Genomic DNA, 24,677 nt, shown 5'->3' on the forward strand with positions numbered 1-24,677 from the left:
GACAGAGGGAATCCTCCAGTTGCTGCCAGTAACAGGGCACCTCCGCAGTCACATTGCAGTGTTAATAAAACAGAGGACACCAGACACCAAGCAGTGGTGTTTAACAGCTGGTAGGCCTATCAAAGTAGACAAAACAACCATTTTAGATGTTTAAAATATTTTAAAAGTTTTTCTCTTTATATTAAATGTTATATGTATTTTTGTATCATGGATTGCACAGTATGTTATGATCAGGATTCTACATTTGTAAAGATTTGACCTAAAACCACTAAAGGGATAGTTAAACCTAAAATTCACCCTCAAATTGTTTACAACCAGTTCGACTTTCATGCAAACACAAAGATATTTTGAGAAATGTGTCTTTGGTTTTGTGTCCTTTCAATGGGAGCTTGTGTTGTTTGGTTAAAACTGTTTTTCTTTAAATAATTATTTAAAAGAACTATTTCTTAAAAGCAAAACAGGTATTCATGATAACTTAAGATACTTTTAAGGGAAAGAAATCAAATGTATACATTTTGTGATAATAAAAGTAGTAGAAATAATAAAAGTAATTAAAATAGTATTAATTATTATTATTATCATATTAATTATTAATGACAACAATAACCTTCATAATTATTATTACTAAATAAAAGTATTTTTATAAATATGAAAAATAATGCTAATTATTATTATGCACATTTTATTATTCTAAGAGTTATTATTCAAATGATGTAACTTTAATATTTTTTTAAATATTTAATGTGACTTTAAACTTATATTAATAATGATATTCTTTTTAAAATGAAAGGTTTGGTGCGGATGTAAATGGATATGCGAGTCCCATCTATAACAATCGATAACATCAGTGCATAAATAGAAAGTCATTTGAATATGGAACCACTGTTGACATCTAACTGTCCCACTATCAACTCAATGTTTCAACCAGGACCTGTGTTTGTATTGAATATGCATGCAAGATAATTATGGCGGATTTGTAGGGCTATTCCAACAGAAACTGAAATAAGCTCCATCCTGCTGATTTAATTGCATTTGGCTAAGTGCCAATCACACCGGAATGGACCACCCTCATCTCCCACTATGAACGAGTCAACGGCAACAGAGATTATTAAGCACAGACGGGGCTAGATGTCCTGCGACTGAAAGGCCCTGGTGTGGGTCTTAATCAGCAATACATTCATCGCAGATCTACCATCAAAGTGAGCAACTGTATACTGTGTGTGTGAGAGAGGTCATCACATGCTTCAAGTACAACAAATATTATGTAAGAAATATGATGTCACTGCCTATTATGACAGTCACTGAGAAAACAGCCCACCCAAACGATGCGAAAGGCAACCGGATACATTTAATTACAGAATTGTGTCTGTCAGATTGATTTACTGAACGTTTTTACCATACAGCATGAATCTCATTCACTCCGGCTCAGGCTGAAATTACATCCAGTCAGGACCAACAATAAATGATTAGTTTAACTTCTATTTCTCTCATGCAAACGCCAACAGTACACCCCTCGCTTCTTTTTTGGCATTGTTCAGTTCAGACAAACAATCTGATCCCTGGAGATCTATGACAATAACTGTGGTCGTCTTTTAGCATTCAAACAACAAATGGTCATTACATGGTGAAAACGAACTGAAACAGATTGTGCCGTATTGCACAAAATACATATTTGTTTTAATTCGATTCAAATAATTTGTCATTAGTGAATACATTTCCAAAACAATTTTTTGTAAGAGAACATACGATTATAAATAAACGAAATAAAAACATATACACAATTATGTTTAAACCACAATACACGGTCAAGTAAAAGCACCAAGAGTGCGTTTCAGAGTGTGCGCTTCGACATGCAAAGATATATGTCTCTATAGAAAGCAAGGCACATAAAGTACATTCCCTGTAACCCTTTACATTACAAAAAGATGCATTTGCCAAATAACCTGTTAATATCTCATATCATTATAAACAATTTACCAATTAAAAAAAAAAAGAAGTGAAATGAGGTTTGACTGTTCATGAAATGGAAACAGGGATAAAATGTTCGACATTTAAACAAGTGCTCTTAGATTTCATTATAATCTGTAAAATGCTCCCGTTCGACTGAAGCTGATGCATCAACAGTCTCACTGAACACATACTAGATAACAGAATTAAAAAATCTGATCTGTACAAAAATAAAAAAATGATGAAAGTGATTTCAACATAATCTTGTCATTTGGAAACACTTGATTAAGAAAAAATACTTTCCCTCAAAAAATGTTAAATTACTTAGGAGTGAAACGACTGTTTCTCAGAACAGTAACAGTAAGTAAAAGTGTACAGTGTAAACCTTGCGAAATATTTAGTGCATTTTTACCTAAGACGACACAACGAGCCCTTGAATCTTCTCTGTTTGCAGAAGCATCACATAAAACAATCCCAAAGCTCACTGGATTAAAAGCTCAGAGACATTAAAGAAAAGATTCGTGCTTACCCGGCATGCATTAGCAACATACACCTCATTATATAGAGAGTGATAAAAATATACACTCTTTAAGAATATATTCTTCTTTAAAGTTATTCATTTTGTCATACGAAATACGTTTGCGTGCGGCAGGCGAAAACAAAAGCTTTAAGATTTCCAAACATTTACATTGACTCATTTAGCAGACACTTTTCCAAAGCGATTTACAAATCGAGCGGGCACTTGACACATTTCAAATACGATTGTGAAATAATCAGAAGTCAAAGGCAGCCGATTGCTTCCATGAGTTCATGGTTTAACGGGATGTGCTTGTGATCTGACCGGCGTAGGCACAGCGTTCAGCGTTTTTGGTGCTCGTCCAAGTTCGTGGTTGGAGCCGTCGTCTGGTCAATGTTTCGGTTTGTAGTCGAGAATCAAACTCCGCCTCCGCTGCGGTCAACCGAGACAGGTCCTCTCAGGTCCAGCCCCTCCTCCGCCGTCTTCATCAGGATAGCCAGACGGCTGTCGGAGATTTGCCCCCTCTGGACCGCAGTCATGAGCTGCAGAAAGCAAAACACATGCAGTCAAAGAGCGAACGGCAGCTTAGTGGTTGGGCTCGAAAGGGTCCACGCTACCTTAACACCTTTTTGTGACCCACGCAATTCAGATGGTGGTCCGATTCATGCTTCATATTTCTGGTGCGCATTATTATGCCATTCCAGAGCTACTAATCACTGCAAGCCAGTCAGCTCATGACAAAACATGGAAGTACTGACATGAACATAACAAGCATTTTTAATAGTGAAGCTTTCACACCTACAGCCCTAAGACCAGGTCTTAATATGAACTGCTGGTCTATTAATATCTGTGCCATTACAGGTTCTAAGGGTAAAGGAATCGTACCTGCAGGAACTCATCCAGTTCCACTTGTCCATTTTTGTTGAGGTCCACCTCACTGAGGATCTCGTGAAGAGCGTTCTCATCAATTTGAATGCCGAGTTTCTGAAAGAACACAAATAAGCGATACGAGTCGGTATCGGGGGTACATTAGGGACAGGGTGATTGGAAATGTTAAGGGCCGTGTGAGAACCAGGGACAATGAGATTGGAGAGAATAACGGCTAATGAGCGATTTTCAAGGAGAATTATTTAGCACCTTATTTCATGGTGATAGATAGACAGTTGTTCAAGCAAGATACAGTCACACGCTCCGTTGAAACCCCAGGAAGTCGCAACCCCTCTCCATTCGGCTTTCATTGAAAGTGAATGGTTCCCTTGCGGGTACCTTTTTCCAACGTTTTGCCTCACATTGAAATTACACTTTTACTCGCGATGTTAGGCTATGCCATTACATGATGGCAAAATGTTGCGATTATATTAAAGAAACAAGTGCATTCGTGGACGTGGCAAGACATCCATTCTAAGAGATATATGCCCATTTTCTATGCGAGAAAAAAAAACGACTCGCCTTGTGTGGCGGTGGCGCGTGTGCTTGGTCATGTGACTTGCGGAGCGTAGTGTGGAGACGTGAGAAATTGATGCAGAGCAGGTCGACACTGAACTAGTGCCCAGAACAAATGCTACCTCTGTTATTTGGCGATATTTTTGTTTCAGGATATCCGACACTGAGCAGAGAGCGGTACTGTGCGGAATTTGCAAAACTAAAGTTCTAAATAAAGTACTTAATAGAATGTTTTAGAAAGAGGATTCAACCAGTTGGTTGAGTAACAATCATTTCAAGTAACAACAAAGATTTTAGAGGTTTAAGTTTTACGGAGTGAACCACACATTTATATTTCATATAGTTCATTCAAGTATATGTTACAATCTGCTTAAATGTCCGTTTGTTGGGATTGGGAATGTGTACATCCGTATTTATGTTCTATTTGTTTAATTTACCTGTACTGTTGAGAATATAGATATATTTTATATAACTTAATTGAATTCAGTAATGCAAAGATGTGACTGTTATTTAATTTTATAACATTATATTTTAATTTGAAAACTTTGTGCAATTCTAGTTCTTGTTGTTAGTTTGAACTGTATATCTCAGTTGAGAAATACAAATTTCAGCATTTTCAGCAAAATGTCCGATATGAGGGCGATATAACACAAAAGTAATTACACATAATAAGAGTCATACAGACAATTAATACAAATATTAAAAAAAACAATATACCAATTATATAAAAAATGATATTGGCCTCTTTGATATATCAGTCACAGCGGTATACGGTATTGGTCTACCACTAGTCTTTGTATCACGAGTTTTTATTTGCAAATGTTTCATTCCAATCAAGAAGTACTGAATTCGTGTTGTGATATTTCGATATTTTTATTGATTACATACGCATAAAATGTAACGTATTTAAAGAAATATTTATTATGAGTCAATCTCTTCTGATTTTTATCTGAACAACATGCGTTCATGGACTGTATAAGAATGAGTACAATTTTAATTTCAAGCAATACATCGGGTATTTCACTACACAGCGTCAGAGTTCGTTCCCTAAAATAGAGATTATCTCTCACCTCTAGAACCTGCTGGACATCCAACGTTGAAATAAAGCCTTTGCTCTCCTTATCAAACTTGTAAAAGCGCTTTTTATACCTGTCAATCATAACAATGACAATATTAGGGCAATGAGCGGCGTAGATGTACATGGACACACCCATACTGGTCTATATTGTACCTTTCCACCTCTCCGAGAGTAAGTGATGTTATTGTTGTCTTGCTGAGCTGTTCAGAGCGAGCTTTATAACCCATCTCCATGTACAGGAACTGCTTAGCTGCCTCCAGCTCTTCCTATAGACAAACACGTGATCAGTAGACAAATAAACACAATTCACTCAATTTAAATAAGCCTGAAACAACACAGAGAAAGATGATACTTAAATGACACATAAGAGCAACATTTCAGTTTTTCTAATTTTGTTTTCATAAATACACAGTCCATATCAAACCGTATGACACGGTGATTTATTTATTGATTTCTGCAAATAATAGTTGATCAAATCAGGAGCAGCAAAACAATAACAATACCTGTTTTTATGCAGCTAACATAATAACACATAACATAAATGATTCTGCCATAACTGAATCAAAGGATCATGGATCTGAATCCCAGCTCCCAGCCGAGCATTGTGTCAGCGTGCATGCGTGTGTATGGGGGGTCCGTGTGCGCTGGGTGTGGTACACCTGCATTGTGAGCCGTTCTGAACTCATGGGAACTGAAATGTATCAAAGCTGCACTGTGATCTGCACAGCGCTATTATTAGTGTTTCTGTTTATCAGACAGGAAACCTTCAGCCCGCGTTCAAAACCTGCGGTAACTCTATCGCCGGCTTACATACACGCTCACTTTCAATTTCCCCCGCGGGCGCAGACGTAATAGTCTAGATGACTGGAGGTGTTGGGCTGGGCACTTATTGTAAAGCTGAATTGTGGTCTTATCGTGAAGCAGCGACTCGGTGTTAGAAAGACTATTCAAGAGTCATGCTAACAATAGATACGGTCTATTAGTAGCTGTTTCCTAAATTAAACTGGCTGAGACCTTTTGCTTTTGTGTTTAGGGCAGAAGTAGCACTTGCATATAGTATTCAATCTGAAAATACTGGCTTTGGAAAATTCAGGTGACTGTTCTGAATAATTTTTCACATTTAATATGAATTACAATGAATGATGCCTTATATTTCACATTTATGTGGATGTTTACATGGTGTTGAGAATTGTTATTTTAGGACAAACTATCCACTTAATTCAAACTATAATTTAGTTGAAAAGGACAATGTTGATGACACAAGAAGCACATACTTTCTTTTTTTGCTCGCTCCACTTCAGCTCTTTGCCCATGATCTCAACAATACGTGGAAGAGCCTCGTCTGCAGCCTGCACATTCAGAAAGCCCAGACGTGTTCGGAGAGCGATAACATCGATGGCTGTGCAAGCATACTCCTTTATAGCATACTGCACCTAGATCCAGAAAGAACGCATTGTTTGAATGTAACATAGATTTGCAGAAACCAGGCTTCCATGTTTTGTTACGTTACATTACAGGTTAAACATTAAGTTTAAGTTTTAAGCATAGAAATATTAGATTTTGGTCTTAGCATATCAAGGTGCTCACTTCACTCTCTATGTAAGGAAATTCCGAAACAAGACGTTTCCCCACTATGGGCCATCGCTTGCCTGTCACCCGAGCCATCTTGGCCACTTCGAAAGCCTTTCCTCCATAGGTGGATGCCAGGTGCTGGGCAACCTGTGTGTAAAAAAAAATGCTGAGGGTCTATTGACAGACATGCCATATAATATACATAACTATGTCTTCAGAGGTGCAGGGGTGTAGCAAACATGTATAGACCTTACACACAATGAAGCTAGATGTTTTCATTACCTTAAAAGGAGCTATTTTATCTACATACACCGTGGGTTCCCCTGCGTTGAAATTTGCCATGTTGTTCACTAAACAGACAAACTGCTCTACAGAGCGCATTTTCTTAAATATGTATTGTAAATACATTATCTCCTATGGAAAAATAAATGAAAATGTGATGACATCTAAGTGGCCATTCAGACAGAACGCGTTTTCCATTCCAGTGCATACTTTTCCATTGTCATTGCGAGTGACGGACACGCATGACAGTTACGCTCGCACATTTTTGATCGCTCGCACCAATCAGAAGAATTTGGAGGCGGGGCAAGCATTCTGCTTACAGTAGCAAGTTGTCATGACATGGCGAAGACGTCTCGATAAATTTTCAAATGTTTAAATGTTTTTATGTCACGTTCTGTGGGAAAGTCCTATGTCAGCCATCATAGTACTTTCATGTTGTCACTGAACATGTCAGAAACAGTTTATTTTATTTTATAAATGTAACTATGACAATGTTTTGTTGATTCCCCGACTGAAAGAGAATGAACACTAAAATAAAAATAGTACATTTATTTGATATATATTTCAAATTAATAATTCATTTTATTAATACATCTATATTTCATTAATATGTATTCATATAATTTATTAATATCAATTATTGTATTAATTTTCCATTTATCTAAGTTTGTTTGAGTTTTAGTATTTATAGTCATTTGGGGAATCAACTAAACATTGTCAAACTGAAATAATTAAAAAGTATATTTTAATAATTCAATAAATTATTAATAAACACTTAATTTCCTTATTTAAGTCAATTACAGGAGATATAAAACCTTAAATACAATTGCTTAAACTATTGACAACTACACAGTAAAGGAAATAACAATGGAAAATGTGCACTTTTCAAAATATATTGAAAATATCTGTGTTTTATAGTTTCTATTTACATGAGTCGGCTAGGACGCATTATGAGATCATGCACAAACAAACCAGATTGCAAATGACCAATGAAATCTTAATACTATCTCATAGGTTCACTAAACCTTCTGTGCTTAACTAAATTCCAACATCCTCAGGAAATCTATTGTACATTGTTCACGGCTAATACAAGATTTTAAACACGTTCTCTCTGGCCTCTTCATAGCTCTTTCATTTGTATATAAAACGCGGTATCCCTTGCCTTATTAAGCGTTCGAACAAATAAACACGGCCCCGTTTACTTGGTTTCGAACTCTTCTGTTACATCCCTCACCAAAGGTCAAGTGCTGTCAAAAATATCTGCATGCTGACCTTTTTAAATATGCTGGCAAAACAACATCCATGGTAGCGCTATGGCTCCATCAAGCTCTTGGCTTTCTAACAAGGGGTTGCCAGACTTTCTCTCTCCCACAGAATCATGAGGGACCGAGGCATTACGAAGCGGTTGAACCCACTCCAAAGAGCACAGATTGGAGTCGAGCGGTTAGGCTGTACAACCCACCTCGTTCTCCAAACCGTAGTCTTGAACTAAGCGAATGTACAGGGTGGGGGTCCAGTCTTTCCCACCCTCCAGCATCAAACCGACAGTCCTGCTGGGCCCGGCGGAGAGGTTGTGCGCTTTTACAGCAGCGTCGAGGGTCTCCTCGGCCATGGAGCGGTAGGTGGTCCACTTCCCACCTGGAGAGGGGAGATTGTAGTTGACTGTTTATTCATGAGCATGTGGAACGCTAGCGTAACCTTTTTTTTGTCAGTAACCCTATTGGCTGATTTTTTATTACAAAACTGTATTATTTGTGTAATTCTTATTATTAAAAGACAATTGTGTGCTTAATATTCAGACTATTCGAACGGTTCAGAAAAAAAAAATCGAATTCAACAAATTGTAAAACTTTCTAGCAACAAATATACCGTATAGAATGAGTCACAAATTGGGAGAGCACACTGACCAGCGATGGTTATAAGGCCGCTGTCGCTGATGTTGACAACATGGTTGCGACAGATGGACTGCGTGTCTTTGGAGTTGGGGTCAGTGACCAGGGGACGAATGCCACTCCAGGCTGCCAGGACATCCCCTCGCCGCACTGAAAAGCACAGAAACTAGAAACACTGACAAGGTCTGACAGCTGAAGTGTATCTGATTGACACTGCTCCAATAGGGCATAACAGTTGGCTTCCGGAAGTACAAACAAATCTTGTTTTCTCTACAATGAAATCGATTTTTAGAGATAATGTTTGAATTTTTTAACACAGATGTTAATAACGTTTGCTTCTGCAAAAATCATCAGTCAGATTTGAACTATACTTTAGAAATGTATGATATCCGTCAGAACTGTAGAGCTGTGGTCTATGCTCCAGACAAACATGTGCTCTTGGTTTATGGCGACATGGGCCTGACCCGGGTCACCTCCCAATCCCACATGTCCCACTCATCAATACTTTCCTGTCACCTCTTTCCTGTCACTGTCCTATAAACAATAAAGGCAAAAAACAACAAAAATTGCTTTCTCAGTAATGAGCTACACGACCCATGATCCTGAGAACCAAGAATCAAGAAAGCGTAGCAGTTACCAGATACTCCAAAATACTCCAAGACAATACAACAATTGAATTTCAAACCCGAAATTTAAAGTTCTACAATGTATTGTAGTTCATTAAAAATAGTTATTTAATAATAATACATACAGTATAACAACTCACGGTGATTCACAGAAACAATAATCTTATTCGGACTTACTGTACCGATAAGTACCCTTTTCTATCTTTGTTATATTTTAAGTGATTATTAAATATGCTAGAGGAAAATGAATGGCAAAAATACTTCCGGAACGAACATTGTTGAAAATAGATGTTCTAACTGTAGTGCGCAACCAGATACTGACGCTGTACTTTTAAAACCTCGGATGTCCAAATTCGCTGTTTTTCAGGAAATGCAAAACAAGAAACATACTGCATTTTTTATAGGTAAGATATTTGCAAAACCCATAGAGAAACATAAAGGGTGACTAATAATAATGATTTTTGACAAAAAGAAAACATCATGAAAAATGGAGATACGAGGTTTAGGATATGCAGTGCACTGTTGCAACTACATTCATATCTAACTGGCTAAATATAAAGTTGGAGACCTTTGCATTAAAAACGATTTGATTCGATCGATGGCCACAGGGGAACAACGGAAGCAAGCAAGACCCTCGTGTGAGGTCTCCCACTGATGGGGCTAAAATATGTTTTCCATTGACTTGCTTCATTTCTTTGTAAAAACCAACAAATTGCAACACAGCGTATGAGTCCGGAGTCAATTTCCCTATTGTGGTGACATCTCAAGCATTAATTATTAAGAGAGAGTTGTGTATTGATCCACGGAACACCTGCCACTGTAATATGCAGGTTGATATTTCTGAATGGGAGGGAAAACACAGACAGCATTCTCATTATCAAAGGGCATCTTTGAAACATTTATGACAGGGCTGGGAGCTCTGCAGATAGCGGACTGGGAGACGAATAACACACACACACACATCTGCCTAAATGAACCTCAGCAATAGAACGGCGGGCTGTCGAATGCATTCGAGTAATCGAATTCTCGAGGGGAGAATTCAGTCCATTTCCTAGAGTTCTACAGGAATGGAAAATGTGTTCCTGTATTGCACTTGCTAGCGCATGATGCTTGCAACGTCGATGCTATATGTTCGGTTCTCGAGAAATGGATGGACTGATAAATAAGATTCACTGTAAATGGTTTTAATTAGGGATGAATTGAAATGATTCCGATTGTCCGATACTAATATTGGTCAATTGCATACAGTACTATACAATACTAGCTAGTTTTTCTGCATAAACATGAGCTGGGTCCATTTAACATTTTAAGAGAGGCACAAGTTAAGATAAAAATACAATAAGACAACATGACAATCTTCAAAGGTGATTTTTGCTATCCAATATTTCTTTGGAAAAGAATTGAACATTTCTTTAATAAAGTCTGTGATGTTACTGTTTCATTATTTTGCTCAGAGATAAACGTCGCATGCAACTCATTTCCTCCATGCAGTTAATGAATAACCATGCCGATATTGTTAAATGAATCCAATATTTAGCCGATACATTGCATACGGTGCATCCCTGGTTTTAATAACTATGCTTCTATGCTTTTTAGTGGTAAACTCCTTTAAACAGGTTGTTAATAAAAGTATTCATATTTAACATTTCTGAACAAGGAAAAAAAAACATCATTTTTTTCCTTACAAGGAGAAATGTGGAGATTTTAGCGACAACGTTTAGCGGTGAGGACAAAGATGTTTTCGCTTCTTTGGCGAAGGAGATAACAGGTAACACTTTCCTTAAAGCATATATGTATAATGCATTATAAAAGTCGTTTTAAAGTTGAATGTATGCCTCGTAATGCACCTTATAATGCGTTGTAATGTCTCATGAATAATTCTAACTACAGTTACTACATTATAACGCTTATCAATTCATTGTTACACTTTGCATTTTTTACTTGGTTATACGTCTTAACATCAACATTATGAATAATTATAATACATCATACCTTTAATAATGCCTTATACATAAAAGCTTTAAGTAAAGTGTTACCAGACAGCGTTTTGATCAATAAAGGTAAATAAAAACATAACGCTTTATTATGTAAGGTCTTTACACACCTCTGAAGACATAGTTGTATATATTATATTGCATTTATGTCAGTAGATTCCCCAAAATGACACACATCACCTTTAGAATTTCTAAGCCTAGCTCTCTCTCAAACAATATCTTTATTCGGGGGACAAACAGCACGATCTTGCCCCTAGACTGTTAGTGTGGCAGATCTCCCTTCAGGTGCCTTCTAAGCCGCCTGAACCCATCATCCAGAGGCAAGGTCTCTGTCAATCTATATTCTCCACGATCTACTTTTACTCTCATTACCATTCCTCCCTCCCGGATCAAAACGGTCGCCCCGGTCACTTGTTCACGCCCGTGCGAAACAGACGACACCCTGCCGTACGGCATCCGTCACGCTGCATGTTGTAAGGCAGATGGCTTTGTAGCTAAAAGACACTGACTGAGATCACGAGACTTTCTCAACAATCAGAGGAAGCATTTTTTGCAGGTGAGAATTAGTTATGAAGCTAATCAATCAAGCAATCAAGCCGCATCCACCGCGCATTGAACAATTAGAGGGCTGCTCTCTGAAATCAATACCTCCTCTCGCAGAGGGAGATTAAGTGAATAGTTATCAGCCTGAACTAGCACTTACTAGACACAACACAACCGGTGTTGGGTCGACACAAACACGGAATGCTGTTTTATAAGGATAAAGATCATCATACAGAAGAATTACACCCACTCAGACATGCATGTGCATCTTTGGAATCTTGAGTGCTCTTCGTGCACTTTTCTGGTTCAGAATATGTGTTATTTTATAGTTTTGATTATTTAAATAATTGAATTTAATATAAAACATTGAGTTAGTAAGTGACCCTAAACATTTAAATGGTAGTGCATATAAATGCATGTTGTATATTAAGGGTGTCACAATATCAGAGTTTCACTTTTACCGTTTTCGCGGCCAAAAAAAAAAGAATGGTCGCTAACTATATTATACATCCGATCCAATCTCAAGAAAATGTGAAACTTTTTGACTAGAATCGTATGAATAGCTTTTGTGCCAGTAGGGTGGGGTTAAGGGAGGGGCTACCTTATTGCGTTCTCTAATAATCGTACGCTTTTGATTCATTCACGTTCGTACAGATTCACATGAATTACCCACCTCGTAAAATAGTTATGAATCTCTGTGAGATTTTGGCATTTTCCAAACGGATGTGAGCATCCCTTTCCCATGCTCCCTTTGAAAGGGCTGTCTCTCGTGTATGCGTTTGGAAAGGGAATGACTGGCCAAATGTTACCTCGACAACGCTGAACGTGCACTCCGAATCCATCACCCAGTTGTTGAAAAGAAACATTATAATTCATATTTCTTGTAGAATATTGTCTTATTTAAACTTGTTTTATTCCTTGGTTTTTAAAGGAAATATATGATAAAGGAAACTTATGAACACGTAGCTATAGTTAAACACATTAAACATAATTTTCCATACACATATCCTATACTATATTTTAACCATGTTAAGTCATATTGATCACTGACAAGAATAGTGCAAAACCCATAAAAACTAAACTGGTGTACTTAAATGTTTAGGTAATGTCAAAATCCTGCTCCGTATTTGTCCAAGATCACGTGATCACAAACAGAACTCACTTCCTTGAAGTGACCATGTACCCTTCGCTAACAGACTTCTGAAAGGGTCTTTCACGAAGGGATTCAGGTGTTCGCTGTCGTTTGGGCCCTTCAAGGGCGCATAAATGCCATTTGGAAAATGCCCATTCTGTTGTATTATCATGATATCTAGAATCGCACTATCAATCAAATTCATAATTTTCATCAAAGTTATCATTATAATTTAGTTTACTTTTTGGCCAGCAAATCACACTTACGTATTGGTTAGAGAAAGGATTAGAGAGAGTTTGTAACCATTGTGGCTCATAAATCCAAACTTTATACATGATAATGTCGTAAATAATTCAGCATCTGTCAGCTCTATTGTGACAGCTCTATCGTATATAAATATATAAATAAAATGTTGGCTTAAAATTATACGGTACCATAGGTACCGTTGCAGAAGGTTCACAAAGGTGGTTAATATTACCTTCCACGTCAGGGCTGAGGTAATTCCGGACTTCGCTAAGGATAAAGTTGATGTCCTCCTCTAAAGGGATGGGATGGGCTGTGACCTCAGTGGGCGTGTCTGTTGTCCCAGCGATTGTCATCTTCTCCCAGGGCAGAAAGAAAATGACACGGCCGTCGCTGGTGGCGGGATCTAACAGTCCCATGTTGTCAGGGCTGAAAAGTGAAGGCTTTATTATTATCTTTGCTACAAATGGCATCAAAACAAATGAGGAAAAGAGGTTAAAGAGAATAAAAGAGGTACCTGTAATATCCAGGTATGACGATGTGCACTCCTGCACTGGGCTGACAGATTTTGGCCGTTTTCTGGTTGTCCATTTGACGCAGCGAGTCGGTGAAGGGGCCGGTAGCGTTAATGACACATTTGGCACGAGCGTCGAACTCCTGCCCTGTGAATGGCGGCATGAATTTTTACATTGACTGAACACGACTGACTGCAGGAAACATTACCACAAATCTCTTCATTTACCAAAAATGACTGTATTGCCCACCGTCTCTGACTCTCAAGTTTATCACTGTACCTTTAAGTTTCAATCCACAAATGACTTCTTAATACAATTGGCTAATATGTCTGATATTTACACCACTGTTCAAAACATAATGATCACTTATCCATTGCTTATTAATATTATAAAACAATAATGTTGCGATGAGAATTTAGTTGTGACTAAAGAAAACTATAAATCTATATGCTGTATCAAAATGTTACATTTTAGTGTCTTCAAAGTATCTACCATTAAATATACAGAATTGGTATTTTATCAGCCAGTTTCTTTAGGTCTCACCCTAAGATATTTTTTAAACTGTTTTGAATAAGTTCCCATTAATGCTGGGCTTTATATATAAGCAAATTTATATATAAGAAAACTAAATATATAAGCATACGCCTTTGAATCCAATGATTTTTAAGGTCACAAAACACATTTCAGTCGAGTGATCCCAAACTTTTGAATGGTATAGGTAATATGTATGACGTACGACACTGTCATTCATCAAATAAACATATGTTAATACATGTGATTTATTATTTTTGGAGCTTAAATAGGTCTTTCCTATTTAAAATAAGAGTTGATACAGTTTTTAAAGGCTTGTGCAAGTAGTTTCACGACTATTATTTTAACTGTTTGTGGATATACAGTAAAAATGAATGATCTATGAACATAAGCAAGTATAAGATCACACACGTTGTAATGTATACATTGTAATACGTCATCGTTATAACTCATTCGTGTCATTTTATGCACGTCTCACCCGTGATGACATCCCTGCAGCGTGCTCCACATACTGTCTCTTTGCCTGTTTCGGGGTCTGTTTTCTTCAGCAAATGCACCACCTCGGTGTAGTTGGCAATGGCCGCCCCGTGACGGGCCGCTGTGAGAGCAATGGCCAGATTCATACGTGAGTCATTGTGCTGTCCTGAAAAAAAAACGGAGAGACAAAAATACAATTAACACAAAAATACAGTTACATAACTGGGGATATAAAATATATCTAATTTCAGTAACATAACTTGCTAAAATTGCATTTTGGACTACAAAAACACAATTGAATATATTGTTATATAAATTTCGTTACCTAGTGCAATGTTATGATCGGATCATGATTTACAGTAAACTTTGCAAATAAAAGCTGGTTACTTAATAAAACAAATCTATTTTCTGCATTAAGGCTCAGGCGGTCTGTGTTCTTGATGCTATAGAACCAGAGGGATAGGTAACCCACGTAAGCATGTCTAATGCTAATACATGCTCTGGGCTCCACCAGACAATAAAGAACAAAAAGCAGGCAGGAAGCATGTTTAAAGGGCACACTTCTCCAAGAATAATGTGTGGTGAAGGCACCAGCATGCTTTGTTAGAGATCCCATGAACCCCTCGCTGCCTAAATCGGCCCCCACGCTCACGGCTGTGTGCTCAACCTCACCATGCGGTAAAAATGTCCTCTAAACATCCCGAGAATCTCCAACAAGTGCAATACACACATACGTGTGTTAAGCGTGCTAACACTGAAGCTGTGACCTGCAGCGGCAGGCAAGAAACGCTCGGCCGAGCTTGAATGTTACTACAGCTCGCAGGTGTGGTGAAAAGAGCAGAGCTTTCGTGCCGAGCGGCTCCGAGTCAAATTATAATGAAATAAAGAAAACGTGGCATTACAAATGAGTGAAAACGCAGATAAGCGAGTTTTAGTGTCAGATTAGATTAATAAAAAGAAAGGCCTACAGAAAGAATGAATGACATATCATAGTGGAGGAGGGATGTGACAGGCGGCCGTGCATGCAGATGAGATATCTTCCAAAAGTGAGAGCAGGCGAGCGCGAGAGAGGGGAGAAGGATGAAAAGAGAGGGAGTACGGAGAGCAGGAGAAATAGAGGGAAGCAAATAGCGACAGGCAGGCTGCGATCTCCAACGGAGAAGGTCAGATTTGGAAATGTCACGGCCGTGATTGTTCCAGATTGAATAATTGGAGAGAAAAGCCGGCTGACAACCCAGGGGAAGGAGGGATGGTGGGGGGAGGGAGACAGGAACGGACGTCAGGAGAGAAAAGAATAAAACGCGCCTCTAAACTGTCATTACAATCTCCTGCTTCAAGTCCGCCCCCCCACACACACAGATACACAAATGGAGAAGTTCCTGAACGTAAAGGCACGTCTCCGAACTGTCACTGGCGGCACATAAACACGGCGCGGCAGGGAACAGAACATCAAGACGTCTCTTTGACTCGGTTTCTACCGTGGAGGGACTCGTTGTGACGGATCGTTGCTCAGATAGCCGCCGCACGCCCCCTGAATACAAGCCGCCCGCCGACCCTGCGAGCGAACGTGCGTGCTGTCGCTGGCCAAATGCGCTGTGACAGGGAGTACCGGGAGGCAGGGTTGGAGGGCGGGGCTTGTGCTGTCATAGACGAGAGCTTGAGCAAAGGGGACAAGTTCTGCACACCCAGACTAACCAGTAACATATGGAAGTTTTGCCTGGTGGCAGCCTCAGGCGGCCCGGGGCACAGACGGGCCACTCGAGACATGGACTGCGGGTTTGGCTGTAACAGCCAGTGGCCGGATTTTGCACTGTTGTGAATATGCAGGAATGTCACGGAGAGTTCAATAAATTTGAACTTATTGTCACAAAATGGCAAATGACAGCAGTTGTGATATATTTGGCAGTAACAGATATTAACAAAAGCAGAGCGGTGTTGCTTACAGGAATGACAAAGGAACGCATGTATTCATTAAGAAATGCAAGGCACTTTTGATAAAGGCCTGTGTGAAATGCATAAACATACTAACTAAAGACAGAATTTTGTTTTATAAGGCCAAAAAACGGTTTCTCACCATCATAGTAGACAATAGCTCCCACGAGCTTGTCTTTCTTCAGCATTGGAAAAAGCTCGAGGGCTTTGCTTTTGCTCAGGACGTAGCTGCTCTTCAGACAGTGTGTTCCGGCCACTAGGTCGTACATCTTAATGCCGGCCCAGTAATATGGTAGCTGCCACCACCTGGACAGAATTTTAAAAGTTACAGTAAACATTCAATTCAGCCGTCTCAAAATTACTTCATTTTTTCTAAGTGTACGATTGATAAGTGTGTGTTTAGCTCATTTTTGTTTTATCCTGTGAACTACTAACAATACTTTTGCCAAATTTCAAATATAATATTGTTTCTATATCCATTTATCTGCAGAAAATAAAAACTAGAGAAACAGGTAAAAATAACAGAAAATATGCTCTGCATTTTTTCAGACCTCAAATACTGCAAAGAAAACAAGTTCATATTCACGTTGAGGCAATGCAACAGTAAAATTTGTACATAGGAAAAGTTCAAAATTATTTTTCATGTGTCTTGTCACGTCAGGCTTTCACGTTGCTGTTGGGTGACTTTGTCATTCCTTAGGTTTAAATTAGTTAAAACTCAACAGACCCTGGACTGGAATGGCCAGGGTGCATCTTAAATGCAGATTAAATGAAATTTTGGAATGGTCTCGGCTATATATAATATATAAAATATGAACTCAATCAAACCCCCGACAAATTTCATTAAAAACAAACAAGGTTAATAGTACTGATAAAAGTTGACTTAATAAAAATAACTGATTTAAAGTAAACATTCAAAATGTAAATGCTTTTAAATTATTCAATACAAAAATGCTAAAATATGTCCTTATAAAACTGTGAATATCTATAATTGTATCATTTTTGCACTTCGCCCTTGCTTCATTTTGATCCGTTTGATGATTTGTCTGAAAAGGCGTAACATTATGTAAGAATGTAATTCAGTAACATCGCTTGAATGATTTGTAAGACTTGCGAGTTAACTTACGAGTTGGTCATTGTTTTTGAAGTTAAGGAATATAGCGTCTAACTATGTAAATAATTACATCATATATTGTTATATGTGGGTTGAATGAATGTTTTGACATTGGATTTTAACAAGTACACCAAGTTATACAGGAGCTTGTGAAATATTTATTTAAAGTAAAAAGATTCTGACGGGCAAATTATGTAATCTTGAGGTTTTTCTTTTCAGTGACCCTTTCATAGTTCTCTGACTGCTTTAAATATCAGAGCAAAGCATAAATGCCAGGAATAATTAGTAATGATGATGGTACGGACAGGAAGATCCTTTAAAAACCCAGAATGACTAGGGTCAAAGACACGAGGTGAAAGGATCAACATTGATCCACAGAATATCCTTACCTGTCTGCTGCAGGTGACCACGTGAAAGGTTTAATGCCATTTTTGTGAACTTATCAATGGATTTTATTACAAAAAACTGTCTTTTATTTAACAAGAATGTGTAATGTGTTTCCCTTTTCTTCATTCTTCTATTTCAGTACTTTTTATTAGTTTTAGTGAGTATTCATCAGTAAGAAATGTTTTCCTTACTTGTAAACAGGGAGCATTATGGGTAAAGGTGCAGACAGGTGAGGGGCAATGTTCAGTAGATTGGCACGCTCATGAAGAGCCTCTTTCACCATCATGTACTGTGAAGAAAAACGTAAATGCTATGTTAAATAAACCCCTATTTGTTATGTCCGACATATTTTTTCATTTTGTTATCAGTAATATTAAATCAAATTGAGCTGTTCTTGTGAAACAAACATAATTTCATTCCCAAACACTCTTCTGTCTTCCCTTGGTTGGACAAACAGATAGCCCCACCCTAATTCTCATGCCATTGGTTAAGCCAATGTTGATGTGCCTGGCCAACTCATGTCACTTAAACAGTGTATTGTTTCCACTGTACACTTTTCTGGAAAATCAACCGCCTATTGTTGTATGTGGGAAAGAACAATTGTTTGAACCCTAAACAAGGTCACTTCCATTTTACAATCTAAGATCGCATCTGAACTTCACACTTTACAATATCATTTTCAATTATATCGATCATCTGATTGTTGTTCAGACTACGTTTTGGTTACATTTCCCATACTGGTGCCTCAGATCTGCTGAATGCTATCTTCTATCTGCAGAATGGTTGTGCCTGTCTGCCTCTCTGACAGGTGCTCAAAATGTCACAGAGGTGGCGTAAGAGGCATTGCAATTCTTCTTCGAATTATTAGGGCCAAATAGGGAAAAATGGGGCCTTCACCTGCTCATAATCTAGTTTCATGATGGCTTTCTGCAGATAGCGGACCCCTCCGTGAATGAGCTTGGTGCTTCGGCTGCTAGTGCCTGATGAAAAATCGCTCCGTTCTACAAGGGCGGTCTTCAGATCTGGACGGGGGCAGGAAGACAGGTTAGAAAAGAATCAGACAATGCACTGGCATTTCAAGACCTGATGGTGGCAAATATTTAGGCAGCGGCTGATGTCATTTACATACAGCTTTTCAACGCTATCTGTAGTATGCATGAGGACGGAAATATCAGAACATTCTTATTTCTTTTTTGCCTGATATTGACTCCCAGAGCTGAATAAATCTTCTAATTTAACAAAATTCTATCAAAATTTTATCAATTTTATCAAAGTTCTAAGAATAATGCCAAACTGATGTAATAAATCAATTACACGACTAAAAGGGTGAACTATCCTCTTAAGACCAAAGTGTCCATGCTGAATGATGAATTTTATCAAAGTTCTAAGAATAATGCCAAACTGATGTAATAAATCAATTACACGACTTCCGTGTTGAATTAAAAAATATGGTTGACACAACAAAAATACATGTGAATAAATTAAATATAAATAAATACATGAAAAAAACAATACTTACCCCGTGTGACAGCCTCTAAGGCACATCCTGAGCCTGTGGCTCCACCCCCCACCACCAACACATCAAACTCCTCCGTATTTTTCAGTGTTGAAAGTTGTTCTTGTCTTGTTGGCAGGGAATCTTTAAATGGCACCTTTAACTCACCCTGTGCTTCAACATATGCCAACTGAGCCTGGACAAATCCAGCAGGTTAAAAAGAAAACAAAGGAAGAAGTGGAATTACACTGTCGATACACTCTTAAAAGATGCAATCCAGAATCTCTAAAGCTGACCATGATGACCATGTTTTATGTTTCAACTTAAAGATGTCATCTTTTTTTTCTTTTCTGAATTACATCTTTAAAATGAGAAGTAGATGTAATTGAACAAGAAATCTGGAAAGGTATTCAAGTATTGAACATGCACTTCTATCATAATAAATCACAAACATAATGAGAAATTACATTAGTCACCATGCAAAGATGTTGGTATTGAAAAGAATGTATGATTGTTAGTTTATTTTAGCTTAGTGTTTGTTATGAGAGTTAATTCGACTTTGAAATGACATAACACAATATACCCACTTAAATCAAGTATTAAGGAGAAAGGATTTGCATTCATGACACGGTCACTTTTATGGCAACTTGCACTTTGACCTTTTATCATAACAGATACAACATAGAGCCCAATTGATAAAGCCTGCCACATGCAACACCAAGGTTGTAGGCTTGCGTCCCGAGAAACACACATACTGATGGTGTACTGTAACTGTATATTAATATACGGGAACTGAATATTATTTATTTAGTACAAAATATACAGTAATTACAAACGTAATACAGTGAGTAATAAAGTGACAGTTCACCCAAAAATGTATATACTGTCACTAGTCATTTCAAACATGTGTGACTTTCGTTTTTCTGCAGAACACAAAATAAAATATTGAAAGATGTTGGTAACCGAACATCGGCGGTACCCATTGACTTCTATTGTATGGACACAAAACCAATGCAAGTGAATGGGTACCGCTGTTGTTCGGTTACCAACATTTTTCTAAATATCTTGTGTTCTGGTTTGAAATGACAAACCAAAGGTTGAGGTTTTTGAGTGAACTATCGTTTTAAGACCAAAGTGTCCCTGCTTTTATAAATCCTGTTTTAACACCTAAACTACCAAAACAATTCCCAAAACGGTTTTCAGATTGCTCGCTTCATATTAATCCTAGTGTTCCTTTGCTTAAGTCTTTGTAAATCAAGACGAGAAACTGAGAGTATTAAAGGAATAGTTCACATTTTAAATTAAAAGTCTGTCATTATTTACATGCACCTTTGTCGTATCAAACCTGTGTGACTTTCTATCTTCTGCAGAACACAAAAGAAGATATTTTGAAGAATGTACGCAACAGAAAACCCCTTTGACTTGCATTGGTGGAAGGCAATGGGGATCAATGATTTTTGGTTACCAACATTTCTCAAAACATCTATTTTGGTGTTTTGCAGAAGAAAGATCATACAGGTTTCAAATGACAACAGGGTGAGTAAATGATGACAGAATTTTCATTTTCAAATCATTTCCTTTAAAGCAGCTGTCAATCAGTCTGTCGCATCAGTGTCTGCTACACGAGCAAAGAAACCTCTCCAATGCGAGATCCGAATGAAGACCAAACATGCATGGAAGAAGCAAGGTGTCGAGTGTTTTAGCCGTAATGAAACATTTTATTCATTTTTTCGTTAGCATTTGGCCTAAATGATTACATCAATCTGCCCCCAAAAGCCTGTAGGGTCCATTTGACTTGCAAATGACCAAATGAGCCCAGACATTTGCAATTTAGACAGTAACCGCACGTAAAAACAAGATTCGGTAATTAGTATCCATTTCCAAGGACAGACGTATTTAAAACATCCGCGCATTATTAAGAGAGGCTGTCCTGCAATCACGACAAGTGCATGACGGAAACAGAGAATTTCATGCAAATACACTTTAGCCAGAGTATAAAAGTGCCCTTGCCATAGAGGAGACAAACACACACACACACACACACTCAACAAATTAACATTACAATCCCAAAGATTAGCATCTGCCACATGCATGATTGCAAGCAATTTTTGGAAAGCAAATTCATTCTCTCTTTTGACTTTCTCGCTTACCCATTTAGGCTGCATTAAGATGACACAAGGACAAAAAAAACAAATAAACAAATGGAGAAACATTAGAACAAAGATTGTGTCTGTGAAATGCTTAACATGGGATCCAAATGTGATGCGAATGTGATGTTGTTGACCTTAAAAACTCAGTGGCCGCACTATACAATTCTGTTCAAATCCTATATCAACAAAATTAACCTGAATGTTTAAGACATTTTCATCAAATTTACAGTCTTTTTGTAAGTCGCCAATTTTTTGGTGTTGTGACTTTCTCCATGGCAACCTCATCCTAGAGAGTGCATAATTCTCTCGCTCCCTGGAGTTTCATTGGGATTGGAACAGTTAAGATGCAAGATAATGGACAAAATGGGCTTGGGAAGATTTAAATAAATGATGAGAGAGAAAATCAGGACTCCCATTGCTCTTCAAGGGTCTGTCTTTTTTCTTCATTTGTTTCAGAAAGCCTTGTTGATTATCTTAATCTACTTGACCTTCCGTTATTTGGTATAGCATCTAAACAGACGAGACCCCTGGGGTTCTTACTAGTTTAAATACAGACGGAACATGGTGTGTGACACACTCCCTGATGGCGTGAATGGGGATCAGATTGTTCATGATTACATATTCAAGAGAGATCTTTTAAACAATGTGTGTATCGCTGTTCAAGTGTAATCTCCCTTTAGCACACAAAACCTGATTTTAATACGACAGTCTGCCCTAGAGAGAGAGTAGAGTAAGTTTGAAGGTTTTATATTGTACACGAGTGTTAATGGGTTTCGTAAATGTACCCAGCCTTGGTAGGTCTAATCTTCATAGGTTTGTAGCGCTCGTTCTTGAAATGTGTTTTTAAGTGGTTTTGCACATACAAATATGAATGAATCTTCAAGAATTATAAATAACAAAGTGTTAACTATAGCCTGTAACTGAGTTGTATCAAAATACATGGCCTGAGCAAATGTGCCTTCAAAGTTATATTAACACAAAGGGCACATTCCCGAGTCAGGACAAGACATGTGCAGCTACAGATGGGTGTAAACAGGTGCCCCCGGGTATTCTGCAATCTAACCTGTGAGAGTCTGTGTATGGATGTGAAACGCACAAAGTTTGACATTTGTCAAAAGAATTTGACAAAATTGTACAAGGCAAAGCAACAATATTGAAGATATTTAAATGTTTACCTGATTCTGTCTGTATTCAATGAACTGTGATAGGCCGAAGGCTGCTGCTACAGCTCCACCCCCTATTAGGGTCCCTTTCACTGCTTTTCTGAAAGCCATCCCTGCAATACATTACAGAAATTATCAGCAAATTGTACTGTTCAACCGCACATATACACCAGCCACTGAGTAATTTCAATATAATATGGATTATATGTATTCATGATGTATTGAAAATTTGTACTTAAACAACAGAATAAGGATTTATGCGTTGCGTCCAGTGCTTTGTATTACTTAAAGATCCCTTATATTTTCCATTTTCATTTATTCCAAGACTGCTTGTATCAATTCTGTCCCCACATTAGACACATCCCCCTAACGCTAAACATTTTGCAAGTCCCCCTTAAAGGACACAACTATTTCAGGACCACTGTATTAACAAGCTATGAATTTTTTATGGGATTGGAACAGGGAAACCGTTCACCCAAAAATGAAACTTCTGCCTACGTTTGCTCACTACTTTTGTTCTGTTGAACACAAAAGTAGATATTTTGAAGAATTTAGGAAAGCAAACAGTTCTGGGGCACCTTTAACTACTATAGCAATTTTTCCAACTATGGTAGTCAATGGTGGCGTGGAACTGTTTGGTTACAAGCATTCTTTCTATGTGTTCACCAGAACAAAGAAATGTTTACAGGACATGTTTTTTTATTTTTGAGCGAACCCTTTAAAGTGTGTCAGTCTAGCAACAAAACTGTCAATTCACTTACAGTAGATACATTTGTTTGAATAGCCACAGTTAAGGAACTCTGGTGAAGGTCAATGGCAATTTCTCTCTCATGTCGACCTAATGCCCTGGGTAGGGATCATATCATGATCACTACACGATACTAGAGGAAGTGAATGAGTCATGTTATTACACTGTTTGAAATCACGCCTCTACCGCCTATAGCCACCATGTGCTGGGGAGAGACAGGCTAAAACCCATCTAAACAGAGAGAGATCTAGCACCTTATTCTTTTACAGCGAATGTTCATAATAAAACGAGATTCGACGAATAGTTTAAGGCTCTCTGGGTCCAATGTGAACATACTGCGAGTCCAATTGAAACATAAGCCTGACTTGAACCGTTTGTTTTTTCCAGTTGGAAAATAGAATAAACAGTTGGCAAATAAACAGTTATTTGCCAATGATGCCCGTCTTGCGATGCAGGGTCACCCTTAACCTTCCATGCATCCAAACCATCACATACTCCCATAAACCTTATTACTCATATCGCGAATATGGTTCGTGACAAAAAAGATGCGATGACACGAAGCACACGGTTGTGAATTTAACTGATGATCAAGCGTATTTGTTTTACGATTTTTAAGAATGCACGTCCATAGGGCTGAAAGCAACAGTGGCTGGCTCGCGTCCAGGAATAGACTCGGACCGTCTCGACGATACATTAGGTTTCGTCCAGTAACACAGCAAACAAAATGTCAACGCTCCCGTTTTTTACTTACTGATTTTGGCGACGTTGATGGTGTTGATGATGGCCAAATGAGAAAATCATAGACAGTGATGGTAACAACTGTGTTGGTACTAATTCAGGAATTCAGGAAGTAGAATGACAGGAAGTATTTGACAGACACGAGGATGGACGAATCG

The 24,677-nt window shown here is 38.1% G+C and overlaps 1 protein-coding gene across 1 annotated transcript; it reads right to left on the reverse strand.

The window, feature by feature from the left end:
- Positions 1-1,330: 1,330 nt before the first annotated feature.
- On the reverse strand, positions 1,331-24,638 carry gpd2 (glycerol-3-phosphate dehydrogenase 2 (mitochondrial)). The gene is made up of 17 exons (XM_079460362.1): positions 24,533-24,638; positions 23,046-23,146; positions 19,745-19,916; positions 19,123-19,247; positions 18,417-18,514; positions 16,867-17,030; positions 14,794-14,958; positions 13,787-13,931; positions 13,505-13,698; positions 8,747-8,881; positions 8,302-8,477; positions 6,573-6,704; positions 6,260-6,418; positions 5,139-5,251; positions 4,978-5,056; positions 3,350-3,448; positions 1,331-3,006 (listed from the first exon to the last, which is right to left on the reverse strand). Exons 2-17 carry the CDS (start codon positions 23,142-23,144, stop codon positions 2,881-2,883), a joined length of 2,181 nt encoding a protein of 726 aa, XP_079316488.1. The 5' UTR covers positions 23,145-23,146; positions 24,533-24,638; the 3' UTR covers positions 1,331-2,880.
- Between the last annotated feature and the right edge of the window lie 39 nt (positions 24,639-24,677).

Source organism: Barbatula barbatula (assembly GCF_947034865.1).
Source record: "Barbatula barbatula genome assembly, chromosome: 7".
Taxonomy (NCBI): domain Eukaryota; kingdom Metazoa; phylum Chordata; class Actinopteri; order Cypriniformes; family Nemacheilidae; genus Barbatula; species Barbatula barbatula.